The sequence below is a fragment of the Chiloscyllium plagiosum genome, unplaced genomic scaffold, assembly GCF_037043375.1.
Source record: "Chiloscyllium plagiosum isolate Xiang-an unplaced genomic scaffold, Cpla_swu_hap1 HiC_scaffold_1, whole genome shotgun sequence".
Taxonomy (NCBI): Eukaryota; Metazoa; Chordata; class Chondrichthyes; order Orectolobiformes; family Hemiscylliidae; genus Chiloscyllium; species Chiloscyllium plagiosum.
In genome coordinates this window covers 89005593-89029570 of record NW_028270139.1, presented here as the reverse complement: position 1 = coordinate 89029570, position 23978 = coordinate 89005593, and the positions used below count along the sequence as shown (strand labels likewise).

The window sequence follows — 23978 nt, the reverse complement described above, 5'->3', positions numbered from 1 at the left end:
TGTAATTACAGGAATGTATCCGAGCCTTGGGTCGAAACAAACCTCATACCCCATTCAGAGCAAGTAAACTTACCCAAGTGCTAAGAGATTCTTTTATTGGAGAAAATTCCAGAACTTGCATGGTATGTAATTTAGTATTATACATTTTTAAGGATCGTTTCTTAGTATCTATCACTTAGTCAAAATGAAAAAATCTGATTTCTATAATATTGTTGTTCAAGGAATTGTTCTCATTCAGTTTGTGTAAACTAGTTGCTTCTGTGCTGTAATGCACTCCAATCCTCTACTCCCTCTCAGATATGATGATATGATAGAATATGTTTGTAGCTGTTATTCCTCCATTGTTCCACTTAGATGGTTACTCTGCATATAAAATAGTCTGCAGTCCAAATTTCTACGTAAAGAAGATGCAGCAGAATCTGTTCAGAAGTTGTTTGTTCTACCCGTTTTTCAACCTAACTGAACAGGCAATGTTAACTCAGAAGCACAAAAGCTAATTGTACTATCCTACCACTGAATCTGGTTAACAGTAGTTAACTTTACTCTACAAATGCCAATATCCCATCACCAAGTCACCATTTATTTACACATGGAGAATCTATGACCGTGATCCAGCCCTGAGTGAATAGGATGCCTGATACTCCTGTTCTTATTTGTCTGCAACAGCTTCCTGATTGGTGCTGTTACTTTCATCCAAACAGAGCTCATGATCTATGAGCTGCTCCTGGGTGATCTCATTACAATCACTTCCTCCCTTCCCCTCTGATTCCAAGGACATTGGTTGATTTTGATTTTTGTTCCTCCTGGGGACTTTTAGAACTGGGTCAGGTTCCTCTTACTCGGTCTCCGACGGGCAGCGTGTAACGCTTGCCTCTTGCACCTGGTGCATCACAGAAGAAATTCATTCGCTTTTTCAGGCAGCAAGGGTGCCATGGCAGTGACATCCACTGTATCCATTTCACATTCTGACGTATCTTCTGTAACAGTCAGAATGGCAGTCAAGGAGCTGGGTACATTTTGCTCCTGCACCTTTTGCAAGTTTGCAGCTGCACCTTTTACAAGTTTGCAGCTTTCATATGGTCCATGTGCTTATTCAGGACCATCGCACGCACCTGAACTTTATATATCACTGGACCTGGCTTCACATTGACCATGTCTCTTACCCATGCAGAGCCATTCCTGTGGTTCCTACACCAACTTCATCGCCTGAAGTAAACTCTCTCTGTTGTTTAGTGCAGTCTTGTGACTGGTATTGGCATTCTTGAACCCATTTCAACAACCCATCCCCTCCTCCCCCTGGTCTGGGAATCAGAATCAGAATCAGAATCCCTACATTGTGGAAACAGGCCCTTTGGCCCAACAAGTCCACGCTGACTCTCCGAAGAATAGCCCAGCCAGGCCCATTCCCCTACCCTATATTTACCCCTGACTAATGCACCTAACATACATATCCCTGAACACTATGGGCAATTTAGCATATCCAGTTCACCTAACCTGGCACAGATTTAACCTGGTGTAGTGTCTTCTCCCTCTTTTAAAAACTCTGTAGTTGCATGAGGGGTAATCCTGTAATCTTAGGAACTGTCCCAGTTTGGTATCTACTGAAGCTGAAGTCTGTTTCTTTGAGCCTGCCTCCAAAGTTTGGACAGCTCTTTCTGCCGGACCATTGGATGATGAATGGTATGGAGCTGTCCTTATATGTCCAATCCCATTTGACTTTAGGAAATAATCAATTTCCCTCCTCCTAACCAATGGTTCATTATCTGTGACTGACACTTCAGGGAGAAAATTAGAACTGCAGATGCTGGTGATTAGAGTCGAAATGTGTGGCACTGGAAACGCACAGTAGGTCAGGCAGCATCCGAGAAGTAGGGGAATTGACACTTTGGGCAAAAGCCCTTCATCACGAATGTCATTCCAGGAGTCCATATGTTGCAAAAGATGTGCACAATGTTTCTTTTGTCGTCCACATATTTGATGAATGAACTCTGCATCTCCAGTCACTTTGAATGGTCATCCATAATGACAAAGAACATTGAGTATTGAGTCAATGAATAGACATGCATTGTTGTCATGTAACCGAGTCCCAACCATTCCTACGAATGTGGGGAAGCTGCTGATGGTACTTTTTGTCCTTGTTGGCAATCTGAGTATGACCCCATCAGTGTGGTTCTGTCTGCATCCAGTTCAGGTTACCAGATATAATGTCTTGCTAGCAACTTCATTTTGCAAATCCCTGGGTAACCCAGGTGGAGGTCAACCAGTATCTGGCAGCGACTTTTGCTCGGGACAGTGTCTCTTTTGCTCGGGACAGTGTCTCTTGCTCCTCATAATATGTTGTCCTCTACTGGGATTTAGTCTCTCCGGGTCCAAAACGGTTTTAATTATAGTTGTGACCCCATCATCATCAGCTGTCTCAGTTTTGCCAGGACTGGATCTTTCTGCATCCAAAGTCTGATATTGTCAGCTTTGACTGGAAGTGTGTCCAGAAGATTTAAACCATTACGGACTCATCCAGTGGTGGTACACTGGTTGTGTATCTGCCAGCAGGAGGGCAGTTCAATGCAGCTGCATTTGCTGCTTGGTCTCCGGGACGGTGTTCCAATTTGTAATTATTTGCATTTAGAATTAGAGCCCACTATTGAATTTGGCCTGAAGCTATGAGTGGCACTGCCTTATCCTCTAAGTAGACCTAGTAGGGGTTTGTGGTTTGTTATTATTACAAATTTACATCCGTAAAGACATTGGAACTTCCTGGCCCTAAATATGACCGCCAGACCTTGCTTCCCTCTATCTGGGTATACTTAGCTCTGCATTTGCCAAGTCCTGGATGCACATACTATTGGGGTAGTATTACCTATGAGGTAATACTACCCCAATGCCATACCGTGAGGCACTTCACATCAATGCTGAATCTTGCTTGGGATCATAATGTGCCAACACCTTTTGAGGACGATATCTGTTTCTTCAGTTCCCTGAAAGCTCTGGCTTGGCTATGTGACCATTTCCAAGGCTGACCCTTTTTTTAAGAGTTGATGCAAAGGGGGTGGTGGGAATTGTTTTCTGGTCAACATACAAGGTGGCCTTGGCTTCCTAGGCCTTCCTGAAAGACTTCTGGATATTCAGTTAGGACTTCACTTAGGCATCCATTTCCTAATCCAAAGATGTTGAGGCAATATAGATGAATGTTTCTCTACCAATTTTGCCCATCACACTTGGGTCTGAATGTTTTACTACAATCAGTGGTAAGTGAACCAGCTGCTTCTCATATGAGACTGAAACCAAAGTTGCACCCTTAATCTGTCAAGGGTCCCTGGTAAGGGTTCTCAGTCAAGCTCGGTCTTGTGCAAACTTGAGAGTTGGAGTCGACCGCAAATTTTGTTAAAGATTGGTTCTGCGATCACTGAAATAGCCACGCTGGTATTGATCTCTATTAAAGCCCAGTGACCATTTAACCAGATGTTTATTTTGGTTCGGATTTGGATGTTTCTCAGCAATTAAACTGTTCCAGACCAGATTTAGATGGACTTTCCAGGATGTGCACTCTTCTGGATATCTTACTTAATTTAGGTCTTATGGGACTCTTTTGCTGTCTGAACACATACCAGCAGTAACTACAATGGCTGGCCACCCAGGATCCTGAAGAATATTTTAACCATTTGGCAGAGGCTTGGCTGTGTTTTGGGGTTTTGCTGTGGGCTGACCTAGAGTTTCTGGTCATGACTTTTCCTGAGCGAGGCTCTGCAGTTGCCTTCACTCAAGTGGTATTTCCCAAACTCAGTCAGACTGGCGAGGAGTCCACTTCCATCGGAATACCCTGTGACTCATATGTTCCACTTGCCGCATTTTCCAATGATAAAGCCAGTTGTAGTGCTTGTTTGAAGTCCAGTAGGGCTTCTGCTATTCGAGGCTTTTACATGATTATATCATTAGTCCCACATACCAACCAATCTCTCAGCATCCCATTAAGGATTAAACCAAAGTCCCATGTTTCTCCAGTTGTCTTAGATGGAAATGTGTTGCTGGAAAAGCGCAGCAGGTCAGGCAGCATCTAGGGAACAGGAGAATCGACGTTTCGGGCATTAGCCCTTCTTCAGGAATGAGGACAGTTTGTCCAGCAGGCTAAGATAAAAGATAGGGAGTCTTAGCCTAGTTGTCTTAGCCTAGTTGTCTTAGCCTAGTCAAAAATCCTGTTACAGATTCCCCCAGTTCTTGAATTGCCTAGTAAAATGAAAATGTGTCAGAATAAGAGGCGGCTTTGGGTTGTAATATATCGTAACTAAATCTGCCAACTCTTTAAAAAGTTTTAGTATCTGGTGCCTCAGGGAAAGTTAGGTTCCTAATGACTGAGAAAGCTCCGGGTCCACTGCCCTAGTGTCATTTGCCTGGAAAAAATAACGCATTCTTTCCACATACTGGGTCCAGTCTTTGACAGCAGGATCAAATGAGTCAAGCTTGAAATAACTTCACAGAGGCTGGTATACCATTACAAAGTCACCCTTTATTTACATGCGGAGAGTCCTTGATGCTGATCCGGCTCCCTCAGAGCCAGCTCTCTAAATGAACAAGATGTCTGACACTCCTGTTCTTATCTGTCAACCAGGGATCCCTAGTCAGGAAAATTGTATTCTGAGATCTGCTTGGCTGACCTTGTTATAATCACTGCACTTAAGACATGTTTGAGATTAAACGTTTGCCTTCCTAAAAGTCAGCGATCCAACTCTCAATCTCTCACACTGTCTCTTCCTCCATTACCAATACCTCACATTATCTACTCCATCTATAATGCTATCTTCATCCCAAATTCTTGATTCTGCTTTTTCATCCCTCTCTAGTCTCTCACTTTCTGTTAATTTTCTGTCCACTTCCTGTCACGCACTTGTCTATCTCTCCATTTTCAATCCCTCATTGTCCGTCTCCAGTGGCCCGATGTATCCATTTCTCCCCCTCCAATCCCTCACTCATATTTATCTTTCCATCTATAATGCATTATTTTGTGTGTCTCTGTTTCAAATTCCTGATTCTACCTTTCCATCAATCTCTCTACTCTCTCAATCATGCCATCTCGAATCTCACCCTCTATCTTTCCACCTACAATCCTTCTCTGTGTATTTCTTCTCCAATCACTCTATTACACTGTATCCAATCTCTTATTTTGTTCAGAACTCTATTTCAAATCATTCACTCTCAACCACGTCTCCATTTTCTCACTTTGTCTATCCACACCTCCAGTTCTTCACTCTGTCCAATCCATTATTCTCTCTACCTATCTATCTCTGAAACCTCAACCTTTCACACACTCTTCATCTTCAGTTATCCATATGCTGTACCACTACACCTCTAATTATTCACTCTATCATAACACATCCAAAATGTCCATTCTGTCTACCTTACCTGCAAATTTACTATCTGTTACTCTGTGTCTCCATGAGTACATGAATTGGGACCGTTTGGAAGGATATGGGCCAAATGCTGGCAAATGGGAGTAGATTAATTTAGGGTATCTGATCGGCATGGATGAGTTGGACTGAAGGGTTTGTCCCGTACTGTACAACTTGATGACTCTAACTCAAGTTTCTTACTTTAACCATCTCTCAATTGTTGCATCTAATTTCTGACTCTTTCTTTCCCCAATCCCATCATAAAATTATTACTAGGCCTATCTCTTATTACTAGGTCTATCATCTTGGGCGGCACGGTGGCATAGTGGTACAGTGGTTAGCACTGCTGCTTCACAGCGCCAGAGACCCGGATTAAATTCCCGCCTCAGGCGACTGACTGTGTGGAGTTTGCACATTCTCTTCGTGTCTGCATGGGTTTCCTCCAGGTGCTCTGGTTTCCTCCCACAGTCCAAAAATGTGCAGGTTAAGTGAATTGACTGTGCTAAATTACCCGTAGTATTAGGGGCAGGGGTAAATGTCAGGGAATGGGTCTAGGTGGGTTGCGCTTCGGCAGGTCGGTGTGGACTGGTTGGGCGGAAGGTCCTGTTTTCACACTAAGTAATCTAATCTAATCTTTATCTCCAATTCCCCCACTGTATCTAAGCACATTACCATTCCATAAGTCTATCCATATCCTAATCCCCAATCTAATCTCTATTTGGAATGTCTCTGTCTAAATCCAATTTCTTTTTCTGTTAGTGAGTTTTGAGAATATTTACAAGAACTGTAACAAACACTACATTGAACAAACAGACAGAAAACCAGCCACCAGGATACATAAATATCAGCTAGCCACAAAAGGTCATGACCCTCTCTCACTAGTATCCTTACATACAGATGAGGAAGGGCACTACTTTGACTGGGACAGCACATCCATTCTAGGACAAGCCAAACAGAGACATGCATGAGAATTCCTAGAAACATGGCATTCCAACTGGAACTCTACCAACAAACACATTGACTTGGATCCCATTTACCACCCCTGAGACAAAGAACCAGAAATGATGTCACCACAGGAAATGGTGTCACCAACCCAAGGAAACCTAAACACATAAATAGAAAGCAGACCATGCCACCAGTGCTTCATCGGGAGGCTCACTGATGATGTTACCTAGTATGGTGATGAAATGTCTGAAAACGAACCTTCCAGCTCAGCGAGTAAACCTACATCCTTTTTCTGTCTTCAGTGTTTCTCTCTGTTTCTTCATTTCTGATCCTTTGTTCTGTTTTTCCTTAAGTCTCTAATCCTTCACTCTTTCTATCTCTGCGCATCCAGTTCCTCACTGTGCATCTCTCTGTCACTAACTTTTCAGTCTTGGTATCTCTCCATTCTTTGTATTTCTCCATTTTCAATCCTCCCCTCACTTGGTTCCCTCATCATCAACCCCTCCCTCTGTTTGGCTTAACCTTTCAAATTCCTTAGTCAATTTCAACATCTCCAATCCCTCATCATCCTCCATCTCCAATTTTTCACTCTCTCTATCTCATCTCCACACCCTAGTTCTGTTGTTGAAAATCTGTCTCGTTTTCCTCCGTCTTTATACCTCTCCATCTCCAAATCTGCACTCATTCTATTTCTTTACCACCACTTCCTCAACCTTTCTATTTCACCATCTCCAGGACTCTCAGATGCTTCGTATCCTTTTTATAGTGATGAAAGCATGATTGGAAGGAATCAAAGCTCTGGTATGGCCACACTTAGAGTATTGTGTACTGTTCTGGTCACCGCATTATAAGAAGAATATGGAAGCTTTGGAAAGGGTGCAGAGGAGATTTACTAGGATGTTGCCTGGTATGGAAGGAATGTCTTATGAGGAAAGGCTGAGGGCTTTGAGGCTGTACTCGTTAGAGAGAAGAAGGTTGAGAGGTGACTTAATAGAGACATACAAGATAATCAGAGGGTTAGATAGAGTGGACAGGGCGAACCTTTTTCCAAGTATGGGGACGGCAGAAATGAAGGGACACAACTTTAAAGTGAGGGGAGATAGGTATAAGACAGATGTCAGATGTAGTTTCTTTACTCAGAGAGTAGTAAGGGTATGGAATGCTTTGCCTGCATCGGTAGTAGATTTGCCAAGTTTAAATGCATTTAAGTCTTCATTGGACAGGCAAATGGACGTACATGGAATAGTGTAGGTGGGATGGGCTTCAGATTAGTATGACAGGGCAGTGCAACATCGAGGGCTGAAGGGCCTGTACTGCGCTGTAATGTTCAAAACAAAACAAAACAAAACAAAATGGCACAATCACAAATTGACCCTAATGGGGTAGCCAGTGAGACAAGTTGGTTCCTATACTCAATAAACATAAGTTCCTGGCAAACAAATTAAGCATTTCTTCAGAGGCAAGAATTTTAATCCTGCATCTCCAATAACACAAAGGAAGCAGAACTTTTCAAAATGATGCATGATTACTCAGTCACTGTTACTCAGCTAAGGGTATGCAATTCTATTGAAACCAACATTTGCAAATCTTATTATAATAGTGACAAAGTCACGCTTGCAAAAAAAAAAGACAACCCAAAGATCGGAAAGATGTTATGAAACTTGAAAGGGTTCAGAAAGGATTTACTAGGATATTGACAAGGTTGGAGGGTATGAGCTATAGGGAAAGGCTGAATAGACTGGGGCTGTTTTCCATGGAGCATCTGAGGCTGAGGGGTGACCTTATCGAGGTTTACAAAATCATGAGGGGCATGGATAGGGTAAATATACATGGTCATTCCAATGGGATGGGGGTGTCCAGAACTAGAGGTCATAAGTTTTGGCTGAGAGGGGAAGAATTTAAAACGTGTGTGTGTGTGTGTGTAATGAACTGCCAGAGGACGTAGTGGAGGCTGCTACAGCTACAACATTTAAAAGGCAATCTGTATGGGATTATGAATAAGAAGGGTTTGGGGGGGGTATGAGCGAAGTGCTGGCAAATGGGATTACATTTGTTTAGGATATCTGGTTGGCATAGATGAGTCAGACCTAAGCGTCTGTTTCCATGTATGAATCTATAAATCATTGTGCTTTCTATCAGTTATCCTTCCATTTTTAAAACTTTAAAAGATTAATTTATTCATTTCAAGTTCTACTGAGCAACTAAGTCTCTGCTTTTGCTCACTGTTACCAACTTTTGACTGTGGATACAATCTGGCTGTGAACATAAATAATTCTGCATTCGTGGTCTGAAATTGCAGTATTTCAAAGGGGTAGCTTACTGGTGGTTTTTACTTCATCATGAATCTTGAACTGGAGATTGGTGAAAATTGTTGATGCATTTGGATTGATATGCAATCTTCTAAACTTTGTGCATTTATAGATCGCAACTATCTCTCCAGGAATGGGTTCATGTGAGAACACACTAAACACACTTAGATATGCAAACAGGTATGATTTTCAAAATCAAGTAAATGAAACAAAGTTGCCATCCCCATTTTCATGTTATAAAGTAAGAACTTATCTGGAAGTCTTTTAATGTTATTTACCTAACTTAAATATTGAAGCTACAAAATTCTGTTTTGTTCCATTTGTAGCAGTATAAGAATTGTTAACGCATTTTGAATTTAAGCTTCATGTATTTAAATCTTAAATGTCACATGCCTTTCAGTCAAACATTAAGAGCTTAACATTGCATGTTTTGTACATTCTTGATAGTTTAAGAAGTGAGTTTGATATACTGGAATCTGGAACGAAAAGTTACCATGAAGCTGTTGGATTATCATTAAAGCTCTGTTTGCTCATGTTATTTAAGGAAGGAAAGCTGTTGTCCTTCTCATTCTGGCCAACACGTGACTCCAGAATCACAACAACATGGTTAATTCTTAATAATCCTTGAAATGATCTGAGCAAATCATTTGGTTATGACAAACAGCATTGTGGTGCTAATAACACCAGCTAATGATGCACAAATTTTAAAAATTAATCTTTTTCTTCATAGGACTGGGAGGTGTTGTCATGAAGGCCAGGAACCACCAATAAATATTTCGACAGATATTTTTGAAATGTTGTTAATTAAATGGTTGTCTTGCTGCATGTGCAATAAATCTATATGAGTTGGGTTCTGGAATATCACCACTCCTAATCTATTTCAGATTGAAACAGTGAGGATCATTGTCTCCACTCAAGCCTATGAAATCATGATTTCTGTTTTTTCATTCTAAGGATAACAAGGGATATTTCTCCTGAGCCTCAGCAATGTGGGGTGAGGTGACTAGTTTTCCTGCAGACTGGAGAATAGGTCGGAGGGATACCCCTCCCACTAGTTGGGTACACAGACACAACAGAGAAAAAGACAAATGGCAGTCAGTTAGTTAGATCTAAGAAAAAGGCATAGTGCAGTGAATGAGAACTTGCCCATGTCCTGACCATGTTGATTCACAGTGTATACTGTGTGGGATATGACATCATCACTATAACAGAGACATGGTTGAGGGAAGGATAGGACTGGCAGTTCTGTATTCTAGGGAATAGAATCTTTAAGCAAGATATTCAAAACACTGGCTGTCAGAGTATAGAAAATTCAGGGAGATACTTTTTAAAAAAAAATTAGCATAGTCAAGAGATGTCATGTAAAATACAAGGAGATAATGTTAAGGAGAATTCAAAAATTTTTATAAGTAAACTTGGGGCAAGAGAATAACCAGTAAAAGAGTAGGGTGAATTAGGCACCAAATTGGCAATCTTTTTGGAGCCAAAAGACAGCCTTGCTTTCACTTGAATACCTTGACTTTCTCTACAGTGAATACAAATGTAGTTCAAGGAGGGGAGCTGATATACTTGCACAAATTAGCATTGAGAGAGAGGAGGTTTCAGCAGGCTTGAACATGGATAAATCCCCAGACTCAGATAAGATGTATCCCAGGCTGCTGTGGGAGGAAAAGGGGGAGATTGCAGAGGTTCTGACGTTAATTTTCAAATTGTCTGCAGCACAGGAGGGTGACAGAAGTCTGGAGTACAGCTAATATAGTACCATTATCCAGGAAACTACAGGCCAGTAAATCTAACAAGAGTTGTTATCTCTGGTTTGTTACGCGTGCCACATGCTACCGAGACGAGGAATAGGGAGAGAGAGGATTGAACACGAGGCTATTGGGATGATGCAGAAGGGAGGGATTCAGATACCTGGATAATTGGGGTTCATTCTGCGGTAGGTGGGACCTTTACAAACAGGATGGTCTACACCTGAACCAGAAGGGTACCAATATCCTGGGGGGACAATTTGCTAATGTTCTTTGGGAGGATTTAAACTAATTCAGCAGGAGGGATGGAAACCTGAATTGTAGCTCTAGTGTATACAGGAGGTTGAGAGTAGTGTGGTCATAAGCTCGGCAAAAGTGTATCGGCAGGCAGGAAGGTGGTTTAAAGTGTGTCTGTTTCAACACTAGAAGCATCCAGACGAAGCTGGTTGAACTTGCAGCATGGGTTGGTACCTGGGACTTCGATGTTGAGGCCATTTTGGAGAAATGGACAGAGCAGGGACAGGAATAGTTGTTGCAGGTTCTGGGGTTTAGATGTTTCACTAAGAACAGGGAAGGTAGTAAAAGAAGGGGAGGTGTGGCATTGTTAGTCAAGGACACTATTATGGTGGCAGAAAAGACTGATGAGGACTCATCTACTGAGATAGTATTGGCTGAGGTTAGAATCAGGAAAGGAGCGGTCACCCTGTTGAGAGTTTTCTATAGGCCTCCGAAAAGTAACAGAGATGTAGAGGAAAGGATTGCAAAGATGATTCTGGATTGGAGCGAGAGTAACAGTGTAGTTGTTATGGGAGACTTAAACTTTCCAACTATTGACTGGAAACGCTATAGTTCAAGTACTTTAAATAGGTCAATTTTTGTGCAGTGTGTGCAGGAGGGTTTCTTGACACAGTATGTAGATAGGCTAGCAGGAGGCGAGGCCACATTTGGATTTGGTACTGGGTAATGAGCCAGGCCAGGTGTTAGAATTGGAGGTAGCTGAGCACTTTGGTGATAGTGACCACAATTCAGTTATGTTTATTTTAACAGTGGAAAGGGATAGGTATATACTGCAGGGCAAGAGTTATAGCTGGCGGAAAGGCAATTATGATGCGATTAGGCAAGATTTAGGATGCATAGGATGGGGAAGGAAACTGCAGGGGATGGGCGTAATTGAAATGTGGAGCTTATTCAAGGTACAGCTACTGCGGGTCTTTGATAAATATGTACCAGTCAGGCAGGGAAGAAGTTGTCAAGTGCAGGAGCTATGGTTTACTAAAGAAGTTGAATCTTTTGTCAAGAGGAAGAAGAAGGCTTATTAAAGGGTGAGACATGAAGGCTCAGTTAGGGCACTTGTGAATTACAAGCTAGCCAGGAAAGACCGAAAGTGAGAACTAAGAAGAGCTGGGAGGGGACATGAGAAGTCTTTGGCAGGTAGGATCAAGTAAAACCCTAAAGCTATGTCAGGAATAAAAAAATGATGAGAGAAAGATTAGGGTCAATCAAGGATAGTAGCGGGAAGTTGTGTGTATGGAGTCCGAGAATATAGGAGGGCACTAAATGAATATTTTTCGTCAGTATTCACACTGGAAAAAGACAATGTTGCTGAGGAGAATACTGATTTCCAAGCTATTAGATTAGAAGGGATTGAGGTTCACGAGGAGCAGGTGTTAGCAATTCTGGAAAGTGTGAAAATAGATAAGTCCCCTGGGCCAGATTGGATTTATCCTAGGATTTTCTGGGAAGCTAGGGAGGAGGTGGCAGAGCCTTTGGCTTTGATCTTTATGTCGTCATTGTCTGCAAGAATAGTGCCAGAAGACTGGAGGATAGCAAATGTTGTTATTCTCTTGTTCAAGAAGGGGAGTAGAGACAACCCTGATAATTATAGACTAGTGCGCCTTACTTCAGTTGTGGATAAACTGTTGGAAAAGGTTATAAGAGAGAGGATTTATAGTCCTCTAGAGAAGAATAAGTTGAGTAGAGATGGTCAACACGGTTTTGTGAAGGGTAGGTCATGCCTCATAAACCTTATTGAGTTCTTTGAGAATGTCACCAAACTCGTGGATGAGTGTGAAGCGGTTGATGTGATGTATATGGACTTCAGTAAGGCATTTGATAAGGTACCCCACGATAGGCTATTGCACAAAAAATGGAGACATGAGATTGAGGGTAATTTAACGGTTTGGATCAGAAATTGACAAGTTCTAAGAAGGCAGAGGGTGGTAGTTGATGAGAAATGTTCATCCTGGAGTTCAGTTACCAGTGGCATACTGCAAGGATCTCTTTTGGGGCCACTGCTGTTTTTCATTTTTATAAATTATCTGGATGAGGGCGTAGAAGGATGGGTTAGTAAATATGCGGATGACACTAAGGTCGGTGGAGTTGTGCAGAAGGATGTTGCAGGTTACAGAGGGACATAAAGAAGCTGCAGAGCTGGGCTGAGAGTTGGTAAATGTTGTTTAATGCAGAAAAGTGTGTGGTGATTCATTTTGGAAGGAGTAACAGGATTACAAGGTACTGGGCTAATGGTAAGATTCTTGATAGTGTGGATGAGCAGAGAGATCTCTGTGTCCATGTGCATAGATCCCTGAAAGTTGCCACCCAGTTTGACAGGGTTGTTAAGAAGGCGTACGGTGTGTTAGCTTCTGTTAGTGGAGGGATTGAGTTTCGGAGCTATGAGGTCATGTTGCAGCTGTTCAAAACTCTGGTGTGGCTGCACTTGGAGTATTGTGTACAGTTCTGGTCGCCCCATTCTCTGAAGGATGTGGAAGCATTGGAAAGGGTACAGAGGAGATTTACCAGGATATTGCCTGGTATGGAGAGAATGCCGTTTGAGGAAAGGCTGAGAGGCTTGAAGCTGTTTTCGTTAGAAGAAGTTTGAGAGGTGACTTAATTGAGACATATAAGATGATTGGAGGATAAAATAGGGTGGACAGTGAGAGCCTTTTTCCTTGCATGGTGATGATTAGCACTAGGGAACATATCTATCACCCCTCAATTTAAAGCTATAGGACAGATGTCAGAGGTAGGTTCTTTACTCGGAGAGTGGTAAGGACATGGAATGCCCTGCCTCCAAAGAGAGATACAAAGAATAGAACATTACAGCTGTAACGCAATTGATGAATTGAGGATTCTCTTTCTACAGTGTGAACTTTTAAACGTGTTGGCTGTAATGCGATTACATCGCCAGTGCTTTAACTGCTGTTACTAAAGTGTGATTTTTCTATAATGTGGGATTGCACAAGAATGCAACCATCACATTATCGAAGAACTAACTGTAATGGCATTTAATACACAAGCAAGGCCGTTATGGAAGAGTTTATATAACATTAATTATGTCACAGTTGACGTACTGTAAGGAGTTCTGTTCATCATACTGCAGGCAGGGTGTGATTGCACTAGAAGGGGTGCAGAAGACGTTCTCCAGAGTGTTGCCTGTGCTGAAGTGATTCAGGTTTGAAGAGAGACTAGATAAGCTTGGATTATTTTCCTTGGAGAAGAGGCGTCTAAGGAGGGATCTGATTGATGTGTACATAACTCTGAGGGAGATAGACAAAGTAGATAGGAGAAACCTCTTCTCCCTTCGTTGAGGGGTTAATAACTAGGAGCACCATTTTAAAGTAAGGAACAAGAAGTTCACCCAGAGGGTGAAGGGTGTCTGGAACTCTCAAACTAAAAGGGTAGTAGAGGTGGGAAATCTCAAAACATTGAAGAATTACTCAGATAAGCACTTGAAATGCCATAACGTACAAAGCTACGGGTCATGTGGTGGGAAATGAGATAGAATAGATGGATTTTTGATGATCATTGTGGACACCTGGGGTGGCACGGTGGCTCAGTAGTTAGTACGGCTGCCTCATTGCACCAGGGACCAGGGTTCAATTCCACCCTTAGGCTACTGTCTATATGGAGTTTGCAAATTCTCCCCATGCCTGCATGAGTTTTCTTTGGCTGCTCCGGTTTCATCCCACAGTCCAAAGATGTGCAGTTTAGGTGGATTGGCCATGCTAAATTGCCCATAGTTGAGAGTGTGGTGCTAGAAAAGCACAGCAGGTCAGGCAGCATCCGAAGAGCAGGAAAATTGATGTTTCGGAATTGCTGATGCTTATGCCCGGAACATCGATTCACCTGCTCCTCGGATGCTGCCTGACTTGCTGTGCTTTTCCAGCACCATACTGTCGATGCTGCTGTTATTATTCCAAATGTTTTAAACAAAAACCTAAGGTCTCTCAAGCTGTTTACTTTATTGGCTTGGAACAGGCCACTCAGTATCTCTGTCTTAACCTCCCTTCTTAAAATAAAAAAGGACAAAATATACCTCTTACAGCCATAGTGTCATCATAACGACATGTTGTTCTGTGCAATCAGTTTATATCTGCAAAACTTAGCACCTTAATGATTTGTAACTGGTCATCTTTCACCAAGTGTTCTCAGTCCACCTTAAGGAGGATTGAGGAAACACACATTGAGAAAATAATTTCTAATTACGAGACTGTTTAATCTCATAGCCGTGAACATCACTGTACGTAAGAGAATATTTGAGGGAAAGACTCAAACTTGTAATAACTTCTGGATATAATTGTTTAATGGAGTAAATAATTGAATGGTGTAAATAATTTAATTTGACAGTTATTGATGTAGTACACAAAATACAATATCAAATAATTTGTAAAACACAATTTTAGTTGAAATTAAAATTACTTTTAGCCATAGTTCATTAAAATTCTAGTATTGCAAATGAAGCTGTTTAAGATAAAGGTAACAATTTTGCTGGCTTCAGCTTCATATTTGACTGTTAATTTTGACCTTTTGTAAAAAGCAGAACTCTGCTGAAGTATTATTTCTAGAATTACATGTCATATTTTTAATATTCTAGCTTTAAAAATGTGTCTTTTACTGTTCCCTCCTGACTGGGTTTCCCCCTTTGTTCACTCATTTGCTTGATACTGCAGAGTAAAGGAGTTTGGAATAAGTCCCTCGGATATTCCCTTTCAGCAAGGTGGTGGGAGCCGTTCTGACCTCTCTCCTACCTACCTCGAATATGATGACTTCCCTCCTTCACCTACCAGGTCTTCTATGTCTTTCTATCAGTTTCTTTTCCTTCTACTACCTCTCATTCCTTTTATACTGGCCTTTATGATCAATCAATTACTACGAGCTCTACCATTAAAGCAAAATACTGTGGTGTAAATCTGAAAATAAAAACAGCAAACCTGGAAATATTTTGCAAGTTTTTCAGTGTCTGTGAAGACACAGTTAGTTGTTCAGTTCCGATGAAAGATTTTTTTTTTACTCTACACCAATACTGCCAGACTTGCTAAGTAATTTTCAGTATTTTCTGTTTTTACTATAAACTGTACCTTTTGTTTATTTGTCAGAATTTGTATAAAGTTCTGTTGCATGTCTTTCACCCCTTCACCTTTTCCCATTTTTGTTGGAGTGTTTAACAAAACTCTGTTTTTGCACGGTTATATGTATATTTTTAGTTGCAGTGTAATTTTCAGCAGTGGTATTGTATGTTTTCAAATGACATTTGTGCATGGCTCAAAAATTAAAACTGCAGAAACATAAGAATAGATGAGAAGCTAGCAGAAGTCTCTATTCTGCAATTTTACTAAATGGCTCTAAATGTGCAGTGGAAGATGCAAATATATTTGCTGAACATGTTGGGGACAATTTTTTTAAAAAAGCTTGTGAACAGAGAACTTCCTTTCATGTGTTGCATTTCATTGTACGTACTGGTCAATCAGACCAGGAACAGTGTTTCTGCATTGTAGTTTTCTGGATGTTTTAGTCCAGCAGTGCTAAATTCCAGCTCTACTGATAGAGGTTATGCCTTGATCATCTTGTTGATTATTTATATACAGTTTGTTCGCCATTGCAGAAAGTGAAATGGTCAATTTTTTTCATTTACAACATGTAAGTTACCTATTTATTACAGTTAGTAATTGCAATTTCAAGCAGACATTTCAAATTGTATAAAACGTGTTGCTGTTATGGCATTGTGACATCACACTTGTCTTGTGCCACTTCCTCTTTATGGTCTGGCATCCTAAAATGACTTGCCTTGGTAGGTTCAGGTAGCATTTAGTTAGTGAGTTGTTTGAAGTTTTGTCATGAGAGATTGAATTCAGCTGTTTGAGAAGTCAAAAGTCCTATCCTTTCAAACTTTACATCGAAAGACCAGCTCCTTTATTTTATCCTTAAGAATCTGGAGCTTTGCAGAAATCCAATGCCCCTTCCTCATCTCCCTTACATATATAATGGAGTGAAGTCCTTCATTTGTTTTCTCTCATCATCCGCAAGGATATAAAATTCAGCTCCCTGTATTAGTTGAAAACCAAAGAACAGCAGATGTTGGATATCTGAAACAAAAGCAGAAAATACTGGAGAAACTCAGCAGGTCTGCAGCATCTGTGAAGAGGAAACTGAATTAATCTTTCAAGTCCAGTGATTCTGTTCTAATCTTGAGGGTCAGTGGACTCAAAACATTAATATACAGATTTTTGGTCTTTCAAAACACCGTGGGTGGCACGGTGGCACAGTGGTTAGCACTGCTGCCTCACAGTGCCAGAGACCCGGGTTCAATTCCCGCCTCAGGTGACTGACTGTGTGGAGTTTGCACGTTCTCCCCGTGTCTGCGTGGGTTTCCTCCGGGTGCTCCGGTTTCCTCCCACAGTCCAAAGATGTGCAGGTCAGGTGAATTGGCCATGCTAAATTGCCCTTAGTGTTAGGTAAGGGGTAGATGTGTAGGGGTATGGGTGGGTTGCGCTTCGGCAGGGCGGTGTGGACTTGTTGGGCCGAAGGGCCTGTTTCCACACTGTAAGTAATCTAATCTAATCTAATCTAATCTAATCTAATCTAATCACTATGTACAGGATTGATCTAGCTTAGCAAGAGCATAAAAGATGCTTTCCGAATTAGTTGTACTGCTATAGATCTATCATTCCTGCAAATCCTCTTTGACGTTTGGAATGTGAATTACCAAGATCGGTCTCTGTACAAGTTCAGATGAATCAGATCATGACATTGGATGTGTAGTTTTGTTTATTTTGGCCCAATGGACAGGTCTTGTCTTTTGGTTTTACTCTGAACAATGAGGAATTGACTGGCACTTATTGAAATCTGTTGTAGAACATGGTTGCTTTCATTCATCGTGGGACTGGATGCCGAGCTTGAGAATATGGTTACCGCAACACAGGTGGTAGTTTGACCTGGTTTCTTCTCTGTGTGGGAGAAGGGTAAAAGTTTTCAGCAGTGTGTGAAACTGAGAGTGATGAAAATATTGCCTTCTTTCCAGTCAAAGGAAGGCTCTGTGATGGTGTCCAAAATTAGTGGCAGTTAATCAAGATCCAATGATAGGGAGAAACAAAGTAAAGGTCTTTTCTGAAGTAGTGCTCAGATAATTCTCCTTTACTTCCCATGGAATCATAAAGGTTTATATTTGTATGTAAAAGTTAACCTTCATTCAACGTAAGAGGTTCTTAGCTGAGGTATCTTCTAGATAATATTCTGCAGTATTAATTTTTTGCAAAGCATGCACAAGTTCAATAACTGGTTATTGATATTTTGCTAAACCGAAGCTATATGTTTTATTTTTGGTACACTTTTTATTACTTGAATATGCCAATTTTATGTGAATCTTATTATAAATCTACAAGTTTAGTCTATTATGGCAGTAAGATTGAAGTCTAAAATCTAACTGGAGAAATTATCCTTAAAAGTGAGCCTGTCATCATGATATATTTTATTTCTCCTTCCCCAAAAATATGCCAGAGTGAAAGAGTTAATTGTGGATCAAAATGGTCCAGGAGAAGGACGGGCTAATATACTTGTACCAAATCAGCTCGATGCTTTAGAGGCTCAGTGGGGACTTGGTAGCTCTCCCCAACGAGATGACCTGAAACTCCTCTGTGAACAAAATGTGAGTCTTTTTGATTGACTTTAAGTAATGTCTAAGCATATGCTTAATATTGCGAAACGTTTGCTCTCAACTACTCTTTAGTACTCTATCTAAATTGTTCTCATAATTTTAAATGTTTGGTTGAGAACAGATACTCAGTAATAGTGGCTATCTGTAAAATATAATTGCATATATGTGATTTTATATTTTCACACAACTTTTATCCAGTTTTTAAAAAAAAGTCAGTACTATTAGTTTTGATGATCTAAGTCTCACCCTCTGGGAGTAAAGACCATTTATTTAACTTTAAAAATGCAACCTGTTTCAACATCATTTTTAAACAGCTCTTTGTTTAAATGTACTTTATAATCTGTCACCTCTGCTATTCCAAGACGTTAGTAAAAGTATGATTGGAATGTCAGTTACAACTTTCCTTTCATCATAATTGTTTGTTTGTGGAAATATACTTTGCATTTGGAGGAATGTCACCCACTTCAGTATCTTCATTTTCTGGTAGAAATGTCTACATTTTACATGCTTCAAAGCTTTAAAAAGAATTGCTTAGGTTTTCCCATTGTGTGGCCATTTTCGATCATGTGGATTATCATTGTATGGTTGGATGGCATACACCTGAAGCCAGAGCTATGTGTGCATACTTTTAAATTTAAAGGTCACTTGGTAAATGTGGCACAATCTTTGTCCATCCATCTGAGAAAATGTTTTTGTTTTGTCTCCAGTTTTAACATTTAACATTGGATACAGAACTGGCTCAAAGGTAGAAGACAGAGGGTGGTGGTGGAGGGTTGTTTTTGAGATTGGAGGCCTGTGACCAGTGGAGTGCCACAAGGATCGGTGCTGGGTCCTCTACTTTTTGTCATTTACATAAATGATTTGGATGCGAGCATAAGAGGTAGTTAATAAGTTTGCAGATGACACCAAAATTGGAAGTGTAGTGGACAGCGAAGAGGGTTACCTCAGATTACAACAGGATCTGGACCAGATGGGCCAATGGGCTGAGAAGTGTTAGATGGCGTTTAATTCAGATTAATCCGAGGTGCTGAAGTTTGATAAAGCAGATCTTAGCAGGACTTATGCACTTAATGGTAAGATCCTAGGGAGTGTTGCTGAACAAAGAGATCTTGGAGTACAGGTTCACAGCTCCTATAAAATGTGGAGTTGGAGGTAGATAGGATAGTGAAGAAGGCATTTGGTATGCTTTCCTTTATTGCTCAGAATATTGAGTACAGGAGTTGGGAGGTCATGTTGCGGCTGTACAGGACAGTGGTTAGGCCACTGTTGGAATATAGCGTGCAAATCTGGTCTCCTTCCTATCGGAAAGATGTTGTGAAACTTGAAAGGGTTCAGAAAAGATTTACAAGGATATTGCCAGGGTTGGAGGATCTGAGCTACAGGAAGAGGCTGAACAGGCTGGGGCTGTTTTCCCTGGAGCGTCGAAGGCTGAGGGGTGACTTTATAGAGGTTAATAAAATTGAGGGGCATGGATAGAGTAAATAGACAAAGCCTTTTCCCTGGGGTTGGGGAGTCCAGAACTAGAGGTTTAGGGTGAGAGGGCAAAGATATAAAAGAGACCTAAGGGACAACTTTTCCACGCAGAGGGTGGTACATGTATGGAATGAGCTGCCAGAGAATGTGGTGGAAGCTGGTACAATTGCGACATTTAAAAGGCATTTGGATTGGAATATGAATAGGAAGGGTTTGGAGGGATATGGGCCGGGTGCGGGCAGGTGGGACTAGATTGGGTTGGGATATCTGGTCGGCATGGACAAGTTGAACCGAAGGGTCTGCTTCCATGCTGTACATCTCTATGACTCTATGACTCCATTTCATGCAAAGTGTTATGAAAATGTGGATGTACTGTACCTTTTAAGAAAATTAAAATCTAGCAAAAGTACCTGACAGCAGCAAGTAGATATAATGTAACCTTTTAGTCCAGCAGATAGTGTAGCTGGTTGCCTGGAGACAAAAACAAATTTGAATTAGGCCAATCAGTTTAAATTATACCCCCAAAAATACCAAACTCCAATCAAGTTTGAATTGAGTATATTGATTATTAAAAGACAATGACACAATCTGATGCTTTGGCGGTATAAGAACGGGACCCCTAGGTGATCTCCTGTAGGTAGTTCATGTGCTACCCATAACACCTCCTGTCTTTATGCTACCAACAGTTTGGAGCACTTCGGCCCATTTCTCTTCTGCACTAACCTGCTGTGGTCTCCATTTCCGTCTTAGGATTCTAACCTTCAGATAATAACCCTCGGAATATTCTCTGTCTCCTTTTCAGAGTATGCATCCTCATGCGTCTCTGTTATTGTCATGTCTTGCTGTTGCAAGTCTGTCAGCCTTTCAGGACTAAACACTTCTGTCTGACCCTCTCCATTACATCAAACAGGATATCCACTAACTGAACCTCAATTTCTTCATCTTTCTCTTTACTTTTTGCTTTGTGCTGTGAATTATGATCAGGAGCTCTGGTTACTACACAGTCTGGGGAAATACGAGGATATTTCTGTTTTAACTCCCCCATTTCTTGGTCTTCTTTGAGCTTCTCCACTGCCAAATCAATCCCAAGAACAAACTGAATTCCTGGAACTGACACTCTGTCAATCACTCCCACTGTAACTTCCCCATTTTTGAGTTGGCTGTCCAACCTGGTCTTACATAGTGAAACACTAAATTTCTGTCCTTCTATTCCACAAATTACCACACTGTCTGGTAACAGATCAGAAAGAGTGCATATTCGCTCATCCATTACTATCAGCGACCGGTTAGATCCTGTATCTCTCAAAATTGTAACTTTGTGTCCTTCTCCCCCTGTTCTTTCTTTGAGTAAACTTTACCTACAGAGGTTATAGTCCTGTTGGACTATAACCTGGTGTTGTGTGATTTTTAACTTTGTACACCCCAGTCCAACACCGGCATCTCCGAATCATTTCTTTAACGACTAGCACTGTGACTTTACGTGTCCCACCGTCTGGCAGTGAAAACACCTTTTCCCAGTGCCCTTCCAAAACAACCGGCACTGTTATTTTCTGTGTCCCATACCATTTCCATAAAAACACCTGAGGCCTCTTACCTCCTTTTCATCCTCTTGGGCTTCTTTAACAGGTGGTAAATTCTTACCAGTGTTCTATATTCATTCTTTCGTAGTGTCGGATCTCCCCCTTCTCCCAATTTCTATTCCTAACAGGACGAAATTCTGGCTTGAAGCTTGTCATAGAGTTATAGAGATGTACAGCATGGAAACAGACCCTTAGGTCCAACCCATCCATGCCGACCAGATATCCTAACCCAATCTAGTCCCACCTGCCAGCACCCGGCCCATATCCCTCCAAACCCTTCCTATTCATATACCCATCCAAATGACTCTTAAATGTTGCAATTGTACCAGCCTCCACCACATCCTTGGGCAGCTTATTCCATACACGTACCACCCTCTGCATGAAACAGTTACCCCATAGGTCTCTTTTATATCTTTCCCCTCTCACCCTAAACCTATGCCCTCTAGTTCTGGACTCCCCGACCCCAGGGAAAAGACTTTGCCTATTTATCCTATCCATGCCCCTCATAATTTTGTAAACCTCTATAAGGTTACCCCTCAGCCTCCGACGCTCCAGGGAAAACAGCCCCAGCCTGCTCAGCCTCTCCCTGTAGCTCAGATCCTCCAACCCTGGCAACATCCTTGTAAATATTTTCTGAACCCTTTCAAGTTTCACAACATCTTTCCGATAGGAAGGAGACCAGAATTGTACGCAATATTCCAACAGTGGCCTAACCAATGTATCTTATGCACTAACGTGTATTCATCTGCTAATTCTGCTATCCTTCTCACTTCCTGAAATTTCTGTTCCTCCATGTGAATTCTTACTATCTCTAGAAGTGCGTTTTTAACCTCCTCTAGCAGAATAATCTCTTGTAGAGCCTCAAACTTCCTGTCTATCAAAATGGCTATGTTTAATTCTTTTAAACTCAACGTAAGTCTCTCCTGGTTCCTTTTTTGTTTCTGAACTGCTGTCTATATGCTTCTGATAACAATTCATAAGCACTGAAAATAGCCTGTGTAACCTCTACATAATCTCTTGACACCTCATCTGACAGTGTGGCAAATACCTCACTAGCTCTGCCTGCCAGTTTAGTCTGAATCAGCATTACCCATAAATCCTTGGACCACTCCATCTCCTTAGCCAATTTTACAAATGAAATAAAGAAGGCTTCAACATCTTTCTCATCAAACTGTGGCAGAGTTTTGACATATTTGTATATATCAATACCTTCTCTTTTTATCTCCATTCTATTAACTAGATTTTGCTAAGTCGCAACTTCTCAAGTTCAAATTCTCTTTCTTTCTCTCTCCCTTTCTTCTCTCTCTCTCTTTGCTCAGCTAAGAATCTCTCATTGTTTATCTTCTAACTCCATTTTCCTCAATTGTAATTTAAATTTTTCTACTTCTACTGCACTTGTCTGTTTCTTTGATACACCTGAGTGTTTGAGTAACTCTCTTACAATTTGAGCTTTACTTCTGTCCTTGGTTAAACCCAAATCTAACTTCATTTGCTAATTCTATAAGTATGGCCTTTTTCTTTCCTTCACAACTTTCTTAGCAAGTTTGAGAATTATCTTCAAATCCCAGAACCTCGTCAGCAATTTTAAGAGCCATTTTCTCACTTTTAGTCAACCACAAGTCACCGAAATTAAACAAATTGCCTCACCTATATTTTATTTAGAGATCGAGGACACTAACCTGCAAGTGCTTAAATCTGCTAGGATTTTTTGTACCCCTAAATCTATTCAAACCTGTCTAAACCAGTTCAAATCTCGACATGAGCCCCCAAACTGTTACTTCATGGGGTAAACCCTCCTGCTTGATTTAAAGCAGCAAGACAGAAAAGATTTATCCCGTGTAGTAATCTGTGAAAATTCAAGAGGCCAAAGCCATTTAAAGTAAAAATTAACAACTTTATTTCTTAAAGTATAACCAAGAATAATTAACTAGCAACTATTTACCTCTAACCTATCTTTTACTTTCCCTTCAATAATACTAGTCTGATAAAACCTTCGATTAAGAATTACTGAAAAATTCAAATTTCAAAACCAGCCAGCGATCAAATCTTGTCTTTTATATCTTCCTGAGTAGATTTACTCTCCAGGTTGGTGTTGATGTTTTCTCTGTGTAAACTCCTTCTCTGGACAGACACCTCTGAGTTCTAACTAGCAGCCTACATCTATTGGTCTTTTGGCAGTTCTCCCCCAACTGTTCAATTTTTCCTGGTCTTATATCCCCAAAGCATCGGATAAGGTCATTGGCTTTTAATTGTCAATATACTCAATTCAAATTTGATTGGAGTTTGGTTTTTTTTGGTCTATAATTTAAACTGATTGGTCTAATTCAAATTTGTTTTTGTCTCCAGGCAACTAGCTACACCAACTGCTGGACTAAAAGATTACACTATATCTGGTTCAGAACACTTGGTGCTATCAGGTAGTTCTGCTAGCTTTTAACTTAAAAGGTACAGTACACCCACATCTTCATAACAAAAGTCAACATGAGCTTGCAGGCAGTTCTTTGGATCATTATTATAAATAGAAAAGAATGCAGCAGTAGTTCTAAAATAAGCCCCATGGGAGTTCACTAGAAACCTACCTCCACGTAGAATTACTGTGATTACTACCA

General features: G+C 40.9%; 1 protein-coding gene across 4 annotated transcripts in view; it reads left to right on the top strand.

Moving 5' to 3' along the window:
* Nucleotides 1–23978, top strand: part of LOC122554955 (kinesin-like protein KIF2A) — a 144695-nt gene that overhangs the window by 99638 nt on the left and 21079 nt on the right. For 3 of the 4 annotated variants that reach the window (XM_087988701.1, XM_087988695.1, XM_087988707.1), the window contains 4 exons: nt 12–122; nt 8748–8815; nt 15336–15452; nt 18160–18307. In XM_087988701.1, the coding sequence (XP_087844827.1) occupies nt 12–122; nt 8748–8815; nt 15336–15452; nt 18160–18307 (444 nt within the window). The remainder of the gene's footprint in view (nt 1–11; nt 123–8747; nt 8816–15335; nt 15453–18159; nt 18308–23978) is intronic. The other variant, XM_087988703.1, reaches the window with a different exon arrangement.